This window comes from Molothrus aeneus, chromosome 2, assembly GCF_037042795.1.
Source record: "Molothrus aeneus isolate 106 chromosome 2, BPBGC_Maene_1.0, whole genome shotgun sequence".
Classification (NCBI taxonomy): Eukaryota; Metazoa; Chordata; class Aves; order Passeriformes; family Icteridae; genus Molothrus; species Molothrus aeneus.
The window spans coordinates 82,553,595-82,565,736 of NC_089647.1; the positions used below are offsets into that span (position 1 = coordinate 82,553,595).

At 43.5% G+C, this 12,142-nt stretch overlaps 1 protein-coding gene across 3 annotated transcripts; it reads right to left on the reverse strand.

Annotated features, from left to right (window-relative positions):
• Positions 1-3,669: 3,669 nt before the first annotated feature.
• AKAP17A (A-kinase anchoring protein 17A) lies at positions 3,670-11,595 on the reverse strand. Of its 3 annotated transcripts, XM_066571558.1 has the most exons (6): positions 11,568-11,595; positions 11,099-11,230; positions 10,016-10,758; positions 7,829-7,977; positions 6,963-7,203; positions 3,670-5,580 (listed from the first exon to the last, which is right to left on the reverse strand). In XM_066571558.1, exons 3-6 carry the CDS (start codon positions 10,688-10,690, stop codon positions 4,684-4,686), a joined length of 1,962 nt encoding a protein of 653 aa, XP_066427655.1. In that variant the 5' UTR covers positions 10,691-10,758; positions 11,099-11,230; positions 11,568-11,595; the 3' UTR covers positions 3,670-4,683. The 3 variants fall into 3 exon arrangements, with proteins under 3 accessions (XP_066427655.1, XP_066427654.1, XP_066427656.1); XM_066571557.1 differs by having other exon boundaries at positions 10,016-11,230; XM_066571559.1 differs by lacking the exon at positions 11,568-11,595 and having other exon boundaries at positions 11,163-11,359.
• Positions 11,596-12,142: the final 547 nt, after the last annotated feature.

Below are 12,142 nucleotides of genomic sequence, written 5' to 3' on the forward strand. Positions count from 1 at the left end.
CATATGCAGAATTGCAGGGAAAATCTAATGTGAAGGTGATCAGTTCTTGTTCAGACACTTTGCTGGCAATGCCTGGGAGTGACATCCCTTCATATTGTCCTACAAGAAGTCCAGTATCATGGACAGCACACGTGAACATCCCATGCAGAGCAGGTAGAGCTCACCTGGCAGGTGTCACAGTGCACATGCAGTTAGATTAGTTATCAATTAGAGAGCAATTCCAATTAGCCTTAGCCCTTCAAAAATTTTATAATATATGCTATGGCAAAGCATTAGCCTGAGCTAACCTATGAATTTTTTTTTTTTGTCAGGCAGCAGGAGATTCAGGAGTTGCAGCATGTGAGGGGGTACCAGACCAAATTGATTTTCTGTGCTGCCACTGAAGAAGAAAGGATGGTGGTGCACATCCCTTCAAACAAGCCTCAAGAGCCCAGTATTAGATTAATATAGGACACTTGATTCATTCTGTGCATTCATTCAGATCTGAAGAATCAACGGCAACTAGATTGCTGCTTTATACAAACACTAGAGACAACTGCAAATTTACTGCAAAAGCAGCAGAAGATACTTTCTGCAAATAATATGCTGATTAGGGTTGGGAAAGGCCAGATCAACCGAATGTAAAGTAAGCTTACTGAAATGTGTATTGTATTCAGAATAACCAAACCTCAGAAGCAGGATACCAGAGCAAGACACTGGCAATGCATAATAAACACAAATTTGATCTGTATTGTAATACAAGACATCAGTGGCCAATTTTGCCCACACATTTATAAATTAAGATATTTGCCAAACTAGTTGGTTTAATTGCTGTCTTATATAGAATGTAACAACATCTCTAGCTCTGCTATCAAACATGAGCAGCCACAATAGTCTTTTATAAGATCCTATACAAGAACTGCCCTAAAGCTGATATTGGTGCCAAATCCAGGTAGTCCTGATCACCAGTTGACTCTCACTAGTTTGTCTTTATAGCCTTGTGGTACGGATAGAATCTTGTGTTCACAATTTTGGAAGCAACTGCAAAAATTCGCCTTTTCTCTGTCAGCTTTAAAGATGATGCTTCCAGTTAACATAAAATATTTTTATACACATACCTAATTATGCCTATGTCTTTATTTTAGGACACTGAATAGATTACTCTGCAAAGGTAGAGCCAATTAGAAACAGCATTTTGATATGGTTACAGCTTTGGTAATAATTTTTACTAATATAAATTACTGCTGGCAATCTGACTCACACATTATCAAAATTCCTTTACCACAGCAGGTAGTAATCAGTTGGAAAATATCACAATAATCATATTGAAGGGCTTTTGGAGCGGTGGCCGAATAAAAAGCAAAAAACCCAGGCTAGATGAGTGTCCAGCCAACCTCCAGCCAGTAAGGCACTTCCCCAACACGAAGTCAGGGCCTTGTGCCCAAGGCGATGCCAAGCCTTGTGGACGTCGGCCGCTGGGATTCTCCAAGGTCGCAGGACGAAAGGAAGAGGCGACTCTCAGTCTCTTCAGGGTAGGAGGTTTTATTGGTAGGGGACGCAGAGGGCTTAGAGGAACAAGCTGAGAGGCCAGAGGCAGGGAAAGCCTCGTGTTTTAAAGAGGGTGGGAGGGGTGAAAGATAGCAAATCAGAGAAGGATACATTAAGGATTGGCATAAACGGAGAACAAATCAAACACAGTTGTGGGAGGGACCCTGGCCCCTAACCCAATCACCCGACACCCTGGCCCGAACTTTCTAGAAAAAGAGGCAGGGGTGTCGAGTGACAGGCAGGCAGCCAGGGGTGGGGAACAAGAAAGATACATTTAGTAACCAAGACCACTGGGGAGGGGTTTGGGGATTGACACAAACTGGTAACAGGGCAGGACCTTCTGAGAGAACAATGGGGGGAAGCTGAACAAACATAAAACACACCACAACAGGCTTTGGCCTTGCTGTTGTAGCAAAGCTGTTGTTTGACTAAGCTGCTTCCCAAGCCACCTAGTGCAGGCTGAGGCCAGGAGATAACAGGTCAAAAGGCTGGTACGTGCAGAGGCTCATCAGCCCTCAGACAGATATGAGAGGAGACATTCCTTAAGGATAAAACAGGACTATGCAGCAACACTGTTCATAGCAACAAGATCTTAGATTTCTTACCCCTTTGAGACTCCTGTTCTTCTTTGTTTCTTTGTTTCACAAGGGCTGCAGAAAAACCATTCCTGGCTGCCACTGCCAACAGCTGTGACAAGGCAGCGACACATGAGAGAACACATGCACCAGCTCCTGCTCAGAAAAGGGAGCTCAAGAGCTTTGGCACACAAACTTCCTACCCCCTTCAGCTCAGACGTTGCTGAAAGCAGTCTGTGATTAGTTCATACCTCCAACAGGAAGAGGTCACATGCTCCCTTGTATCACAAGATGATCAGTACACTTTAAAACTCTACGCAGCCTCAAAAGCAAATAGAGTTCCCACTCGGTCCTGTCCTTCTGGCAAGGACATAAAGGAGACATTGTGGTGTCAGATGTGAAATCTCTCCTGAAGCCACGTGCAACAATTGAGGTCCATTCTCACAACCAAGAAAACTCTCCTCCCGCTTCATCACGTGAGTTAAGAATGATCAAGAATGACAGCAGAACACTGGAATAAACACTGGGCATTTCTTGGGACACAGTACATGAAATAGGGCTCAGAGGTCTCTTTCCCTGATGCCTCGACTTTCCAGCAGGCATAAACACAGGGCTGTAGCATGAAGTTGCCCAATCCATGGTTTAACAGGATTTACACCCTGTATTTATACCACACCAATCATGCTAAATGTGGACATTTTTCCACTAGTGAAGGAAATAACCTACGAGTTAAGAGTGAACCTGAGCTTTCCTCAGCAACAAAGCCGGCTGATTTTAAACTAAGCTTAAATTGACAGACATGCCTGCCTGACACAAGGCAAGAAGCTGGGTGAGCTCTTGACTCGGCAAGGGAAGATTTTGGAATGACACAGAAGAAACAATCCCTTCCCTTGACCAGATGGCAACACAGTAAATGATGTGCCCCAGGACACAGCTGGCCCACCTGGCTACACTGAAACCTATGTTCAACCTGCCATCCATCACAACCCCAGGTCCCTTTCTGCAGGGCTGCTCTCCATTGTCTTGTTCCCCAGTGTGTGTGTACATCCAGAGCTGCCCCATTCCAGGTGTGGAATCTAGCATTTGCCTTTCATGTGGCTGGTGATTGCCCCGCCCTCTGATGTGTCTATGCCTCTCTGCCTTCGAGGGACACAACAGCTCCTCACAATTTATTGTTGTCAATGTCTTGCCTTTTTCTGTCCACAGCTAGCACCTACAAAGATTTCAGCAGCATGGTCTAGTAAGAAACAAACCCACATGGATTCTGAAAGTAAAGCAGAGTCAGCCAAGGATCCAGCTGAGCTGAGCACTAAGGTGCTTCTCAGACACTCCAGGAAATGGATACACTTTGATTTCATGCATCAGGGTGAGGATAATGGCATCTGAAGGCTGTAGTTAAAGAGCACACATCCTGCTGAATTAAGAATTGACATAGCTGTAACATAAAAGGACCATCAAGAAGAGAAGCTTAACTTCATTCAGATGTGCTGAGTGATGCTTTCAACAAACAGGTTATTAACACAACACTTCTGCAGATTTTAATATACTGACACATGAAAACAGCAACTTCAGTTCACTGGAAACAGTTTTCTTTTTAATTTTACCATAAAAATGCAAAATAAACTCTTTCACTGTAACATTATAGCTTTTAATATTCCTGAGCTGCATTTTAAAAGCAAAAGTATTCTTGAACAGATTTAACAAGAGACACTGCAGCCTTACTTTTCAACAACACAAGTAAAAATAATTTAGCAAGAAGGCCCCTTTTTCAAGACAATGTTTAGCTCTTTATGTACCTGAAAAAATGTTTCAAGTAGCCCTATGCCACCTGAAATTACAAAGCCAAATATATCAACAAAATACCAGAACAACTTTCAACCATTTTACCACTGCTTGTTACTTCCTACACCAGGTGTGCCTCTCTTACACGGAAAGTATTATACAAAGGCATTACACGCCAGAATAATGTGGGCCACAAAGCTTGGCATCATACAGACATATGAAGGAATCAAAGCAGTTTAAAAGGTATCCTGCATAACGTTATCGTCAGTTTTAAGAAAAAATATGAAAGTCCTGCTATCCATGTCAATCAATAAAAACTCTACTTTGTTAAACATGATTTCATTGAACGCACCAGGAAACACTTTAAATCAAATCTGTATGTAATAGCTTGTCACCTCTGAAGTTCCTATAGCTGGCACCCATGTATTTCTTAAGCCAAATTAGGTGATAAAAACTAAATATACTAAAATTAAGGTTTAGAAAACTGAAACTGAAGAAAACAGGTTGGCTTTTAGCACTTTAGGAACTTCAGCACAAGCACAAATGATTATACCTACATTGTGGCAGAAACCTAGAAAGAGACAACAAAGGAAGGAAAGTCAAAAAATCAGGCATCTCTTTTTTTGATTTCAAGGACTAGATGCAAGCTTAGAATTGGTTGAAACAATTGTGTTTTCTATAGCAGTCACACCGATGAGGTCTGGTGTCCAATTCTGTGGCCCTTTTGTCCTACCAGAGCCTTTCAAAGGAGCCAAGGCCTCCACTACCCACTCAAAGTACTCCTTTGCTTACAGAGTGATCACCTCCGGTGCCTTCGTCTCCTGCTGACGCTTCTGCGACTCCGACTCCTTTCCCTCCTGTCCCGCCTGCGCTCCCTACTGCGCGTTCTTCTGTAGCGGGAGCGTCTGGGGCTCGCGCTCCTTCGCCGAGGGCTGCGGCTCCGGCGAGGGCTGTAACTTCTGCTGGAGTGTCTGTAATACCTCCTGTCCTTCCTATGCTTCTCATCCCGGGAGCTCACATCTCTTCTGTGTCTGCTGCTCTCCCGTCTACCCTTGCTCTCATCACTGTTTATGCTGCTACATGAATGGCTCTTTCTTCTCCTTGGCTCTGTTCCACGTTTGTCCTGCTCACAGGGCAAGTCCTTCTTGCAAGTGCTCTGGTCATAGCTAGAGAGGCTTTTCTGGTCCTGGTTATCGGCGGGAACACATGAAAGTACCCCTGAACCCTTTTTGTCAGAACACCTCTCAGAGTTTGTAGTATGAAGATTCTGACCTTCTTTGACACGAACTTTGTCATGAATGTTGCCATTTAAGTACTTGCATTGAGTGTTTACGCTTTCAGGGGATGCTACTTCTATTTGAGAGCCAGGAGCCAGTTTGGCTGTAACAGCCTGTCCTGAGGTAGAAGTGATGCAGCTGGATGACACAGTGTGGGGAACAGCACTAGGGCTTTTCAGCACGTCAGCCTGAGATGCTTCGGTTTCTTCTTTGTTTTGATTAACTGCATCCATTTTCTTGCTCAGAAGATTGTTCAGTAGCTTCTCCCTCAGTTCCTTTTCTTTTCTCTGCAACCCCAGTGCTCTCTCTTTTTCCTCTTCCACACGTTTAAGCTCAGCCTCCTGGAGCCTCCGTCTCTCCTCTAGCTGTTGAAGACAAATCTTATTTTCATTCTGTTCTTGCTCCAAAAGCTTTACTGCCTGAAAGACAGTCAAAGGGAAGAGTAAACAAAAAATACCTCCTCCTGTTTCCAAGTTACAACATAACACAAAGGCATCAATGTGGCAAGAAAATAAAATCTAACCAACAGAACTTTACCATCCCAAAATAAAATGGCGTTTCCTTTTTAAAGGGGGAAAAAAAATCAAAACCAATCAACCAACAAAACCCACTAATCCAGAACTGATCTAAGTTGAAACATTATTTGTCCACAGTTCTTGAAGAGAAGTTTTGTCTTCGTGGCTCCTCAATATAACAAAATGCACTATTGGAGTACATTTATCAGGGTCAAAACTTGAAGGTTTCAGTAAAATTTAAAATTTCAGAATTCAGTCAAATTGAAAATATTTTAAATTTTATTGAAAATTACTTCTTTTAGATGACTGCCATCTGTGGCTCATAGATGACTCTACAATAAGTCCACAAAACCAGCAATTAATTAAATGGACAATTATTATGTAGAAACTGATTGCCATGTTGTCAACCACTTTAAAAACTCATGATACTGGAAAAGATTCAAACCTTTTTCTATTCTGACCTTGTCAAGGGCTTAGTATAAACCTCAGAATTCTCTAAATGAAAGAAACACACTCTCTGCTTCATCAGATAACCCTTCTATTCCACAGCTACAAAGTTAAAAGGCCTGCAAAAGGCATTTCTCCCTTCTTCCAGTATGTAACTGATCTGTGAGTTCAAAAACACTCCTGAAGTGCACTGATATCAAGAAAAAACTGTGCTTTTCCACACAGCTCTTTGTTTCTACAGAAAAGATTTCACATTCAGTACACCCTAATACAGCTTTATCTAAGTCTTAAGCTTCAGTGTTTCAGTGAAAAAAAGAACAATACTGTTAGAGAGACAGGATCTAACATCTGAAACCTTTGCTGACAGTACTTGTCCTACAGAAGAAACATTCTGTGCATTTCAAACACTGACTAATGAAAGTTAAATCTCTGAAACTGCAAACAGTGAACAGAATTGCTAGGAGGCAGATGGGAAACAGTATCTAAACCAGAATTAGAAAAGGAGTCTTGCATCTTATCCTCTGTGGTTAGCTCACTTCATCATGCTCACACATTCTTCTACTGGACTTAAGAAAACCTAACAATTAATTTACAGATAAAAAATGCTATTCGGGACTATAGGTTCAAGCTCACTTTCCATTTACCTACAAGTGCATATCTTACCAATAGAGAAATACTGTTCCATTGTGCTTTTCTGAAATTTTAGTCTAAGAAATAGCAGCTGCAGAGGTAGTGTACCTTGTGTTTAATGAACAGTGCTCCCCACCTCCTCTCAAGCCAGCTAAGGGCTTTGTTCTGTTGGATTCTTCATTAGCTTCTGAAATAAGTATTTAAATTACCTTTGCTCTGCTTAGCAGTTCTGCAATTAGTCTAATGGACTGAAGGTTTCTCTGAGCTAACAGGAGCTTCCTTTCTTCTAGCTTTATCTTCTCTTGAAGTTTTCTCTGTTCTTCAGCTTGAAGCTTTTCAAGTTGCTTTTTGTTCCGTCGAACTTCACGATCTTTCTGTTTCTGTTCTCTCTTGCGCAACTTCTCTTCTCTTTTTCTCTCTCTCTCATATTCTTCAAGCTCTCTCTGCTTCCTAAAAAGAGAAATATTTTTGCCTTACCTAGGCAAAGCACAATTTCAAACTGCTACTGTATGTTCAACACATTTTACACTTCAAGTAAATTTGTTTCTAAATAAGTCATGTTGATGAAGAACAAAATAGAAAACTGAACATTTTAACCCTTACTTGTGACAGCCAACAGTCATATTCTATCTATTTTTAATAAGTTGGAATTCAAAGAAAAAAAATTGCTCCAGCAAAGAATTGTTTTTTAAACTTTGACCAGAGATAATAACAATGCATGAGGCAGCTGGGCAGAGAATTATCACAGCCGCAAGAAGAATACCAAGCCAATGAATGTGTGCAGTGGTGCTGGGTTTTATTTCTGTGATTAGGCAGCTTCTGCTAAAGGCCAAGGGTCTCTGAAACTAGGTGTCTAAAAACAAAACTTTTAGGAAATTGAGTATTTTGCAGATTTAATATTTTGAACTGAACATAAGCATAAGTGGCAAACTAAACCATACTCAGCTTTAAGTGCTTCATTTTAGCTAGAGACAACTTGTGGTTTTTTATTTTCTATCTTCTGATGATGATATGAAGGAGCAGTTTTCTCACACCTGATTGTTAAAACTATAACTAAACAATAAGCGGTAAATACCTTTCTTCTTCTTTCTGTTTTTCCTCAGCTTCTTTCTCTTTACGTTTTTGTTCTTCTCTCTGCTTTTCAAGCTCTTGAAGCTTTTGCCTTTCAAGTTGACGCTTCTTAATTGATGCATCACTGAGGTGTTTTGTTGAGTCAAAAGAAACCTGTACATGATACAATTGAAAACAGTTTTAAGAAAACAGAAAAAAAAAAGCAAAATTACAACCTGACAATTTTAACTTAGACCTTGGTATAAGTACAATCAGATGTGTAAAACGTTCTTCAAAACAAAGAAAACTTCTCTATGTGCCCAGAGAAAGCACCACCTATTCTAATCAGGTAATTGGGTACTAAATGTGTGCACACATGTAGCAAAATCAGATACCACTTCTATGTCTCACAACCAAAAATCAACCCCAGTGTGGCTGAGGCTCTGTCTGTCCCAAGATTTCAATGTGTCGGAACGGGCACATACAGAACTCTTAATTAATGCAAGCTGTTAGGGACTGTACAGCACTATGTAGAAATAGGTTTAAATAAAGGCCTTCCTTTCTGTCTAAATCTGTGATCCTTAACTTCAGCAGAAGACACAGTTCTGCAGCATTCAGCACCTGGTTCAAGCCTCTGCACCACTTCTAAAACCATGATTCTCAAATTGAGGTACACTGGGCAGAAGATCCCACGTCGTGGGAACAGAAAGAAAAGAAAGACACACGCATCTGAAAAATGAGACTTCAGAGGCACTCAGCTTCCAGGATATATGAACACGCCTTGGTCATGTCCAGCTGTGTGCTGGAACAGGACACCACCAGACATGACAGCCCTGGCATCCTAATCTCCAATTCTGAGTGCAGGCAGGCAGGGATCTATAACACATTTCCACAGACCCATGGTCATTGAACCGTGGGGCAGAGAACAAGAAGCACAGCCTCTGCAGTTTAATCTACTCAGGCTTTATGCAAAATGATGTTTCACTAACAGACTGAGAGGACAAAGAGGTACAAACAGACAAGGTGTGGTGACCTTGTATGACAGAGAGCTGCCATCCTGACAGGGCAGCTGCCAGGAAGGCACGACTCTTCTTGCACAGCCATACTAAATTTGGGAACCCTGATCCTCCCCTGCAGGTAAATGACAGGTTGAGTTTCACGAGGTCAAGGTACAGTTTCTATCCCACAACTGACAAGCTTTGATAACAAGATAAAAGATTGCAGTATTTTACTTACACTGACTAAACTACAATTTGAATAAATTACCTGCATGTTCCACGTTGCACAAAGGAATACTCAAGGTTTTTTTTCTGAAATACACTCCCTGGTTTAATGAAAGACTACTGAGCATACCAAAATACATCTCCAAACAACTCACTCAACTCATATATAAATGCACAGACTACCCCCAAACAGAGTAAGTTTTCTTGAGGCCGTGCTTTCAGAGACACTACATCTTAACAGACTGCCTTGTTCCCGCCTGTCACAGCTGTAATTTCTAAGACAATGCAGTTACAGAAGATTACTTCTGGAAAACTCTGTATGTAAATATTATGAAATAAGCATAGGAAATTCGCAGGAAGCTATGCTACAAATGAAAATTATAATTTAAATTTTTGTGGGGCCTTCCTGTATATCAGGTACACTGCCGATTAACTGTGTATTTCCCAGACCAGACAGGCCACGTGCTACTAAGCCTTTTAGTTCTGACCTTCGACTGGTAGACCCAGCTATCAATGCAAGGACCAAATAGAGAGACTGTGAAATTCTCCCCCAAAAAGTCTCTCTGCACTGAACACATGAAAGAATGCACTTTACAGTCAATCTTCTGGTGAAATTTGTCTGAACTTGTTCTGAACTGGAATTTTAAGTGAAATCGCAATTTACAAATACATATTCTTTTCTAAAGCAATTTAGAAAATTGTGTTCATAAACTTGATCCTTCCATCAGCAGTTCTCACTTCCAGAATCATCTTGTTAAGAAAAAAAGCAAAACCCCACTTACTTTAGTTACATAATCTAACAGCACATTTTTCTACCAACATTTTCTTTTGAAAACTGTATTATGTCTGTCCCATGAAGCTACATTAATGCTGTCAATGTCACCTGTTGCCATCACTGTGGTGTAAAGGTTTCAAGCACTATGGAAATAACACTTAGCTGTACTCAGTCCTTCATGTGGGCTCCCACCCAAAAGGCTGCAGGCTCTCACCTTTATATTGCAAGCCACAGCTTTGCCATCATCGCCCTTGTACATCAGCTTCATCCCTCGCAGGGCATTCATGGCCTCGATGAATCCCGCATACTCCCGGTACTGGACATAGGCCTCAAAGTTTAAATGGCCTCCAAAGCTGAAAGTGTGAAAATTCCTGCCAGTCATCTCTTCCCTGTAAGGGTCCAGCATGGGTATGTCCACATTACGGATTTCTCCAAATTTCTGGAAAACTTTTATAAGGACTTCTTCACTTGGCTTTTCCGAGCCAGTCTCCTTTGCTGCAAACCACTTACAAGGCAAACCCTCCAGGTGAATGGTGTCTGGCCTTTCCCCAGGCAAGGTTTCGTTCATATCTTTTGCATCTCGGAAAAATGAGTCCCAGTCATGTCTGGTAGGAAAGTCAATCTTGTACTCTGCAGCACGCACTTTCAAAATGTCAGAGAAGCCGCTCAGCTTTATTGTTTTGCCATCAAGGCACGCCAGAAAAGATTTAACCAAACTTTTGTTCTCGACCTCTCCTTCAAACCTAATGAAATCCATTGTGCTTTTAGAAATCCGCAGAGTGGAAAACTGATGAGTTTGCACCATCCCCTTCAATCTTTCCATAACTTCCCAGTTCGAAATGGATTTTCCCGGTTGCTTCAGCTGAGGAAGTGCCACACTGATGGTCATTTTTGTAATGGGTTTAAGGTATAACCCACAGGGAGCACAGAGCTCTACAGCTTCTGATGTATCATGAACTATTGTTGCAGCAGCCATAACAAAGAAAAAGCATAGGATAAAAAAATAAAAGATGCAAGTTTAAGTTGCAGGCCAACAGTAGTCAAATAAAATAGCCCTTATCCATAAATAATTTAATTCTTTGGCGATTTAACCATTCCCAAGTTAAAACGATGTTTCTTAACACAAGAGTGAATTAGATAATTACAACCGAGTGGTACAAACATCTTAAATTACTTTACAACCACTAGAGCCTATAAGTAATTAAATCTCTGTAAGGCCTCTGAATAGAAAACTAGAAGCTGATGACAGTCTTAGGAATACATGAGGTTGGTATGTGATTGCTCAGAAAGCAGCTACCCTTTCTCAGGAGGGAAGGGACTGGCGGCGCGATGTCACACCGCTCCCAAATCTACTTAACAACCAGTGAACCCCAGCAGGCTGGCGCCGAGGCGGATCTCACGTTCTCCGGAAGGAAGACCTGGAAAGTGTCTGCAACGAGAGAAAAGCGTCCCTTTTATTTAAAAGCCCGAAGCCCCGCCGCCTCTCCCTGCCGGCAGCGCCGAGCAGGCTCCGCGTGACAAGGCTGGATAACAACACCGCGACTCACACCGGGGCCAGCGGCCACCGCCGGCAGCTGCCCCCGGCGGGCGGAGCCCGGGCGGCGGAGGGACACCCCAGGAAGACGGCAACAGGAAAAGCGCCCCTCGCCGACGCCAGGGTCCACCCGCACCCCCCGCCGCCAGCTCCTGCGCGTCCCCCGGCAGGCGGAGCCCGGCCGCCCGTCCCTCGCTCCCGCTGCCCGGACGGGACCCCCCGCCCGCCTCACCCGCGGCCGCCGGGACGCACCACCCCGCGTGCGCCGCCGCCGCTTCCGCTTCCGCGTGGCGCGAGGCCGCGGCCTGCGGGAGCGCCTCGCTGCGGTGGGACGGCGCCTCCTGGCGGCGGGGCGGGGCGGGACGCGCGGCCCAGGGACACGGGGATTGCGCTCCCCCGGGAAGCACGGCCCGCGTTCCCGGCCTGCGCAGGGACCCTCCGTGCGCTGTGCTGTACTGTGCTGTACTGAGCTGTACTGAGCTGTACTGAGCTGAGCTGAGCTGAGCTGTACTGAGCTGTGCTGTGCTGTGCTAAGCGCACACCCGGCGTCTGCGGACAGCTGGGGCTCCCTGCATGGCGATGATCCCCCTTGCACAGAATCCGTTCGGTGGGAAAAGCTCCTCTGAGTCATGGAGTCCAACCTCTGACTGAACACCACCGTGTCCATAGACCATGGCACTGAGCACCCCCGAGCCTTTCCTTAAACACCTCCAAGGACGGTGACTGCACCACCTCCCTGGGCAGCCCATCCCAATATCTAATCATCATTTATGTGAAGAAATTCCTTCTAATATCCAACCTAAACGT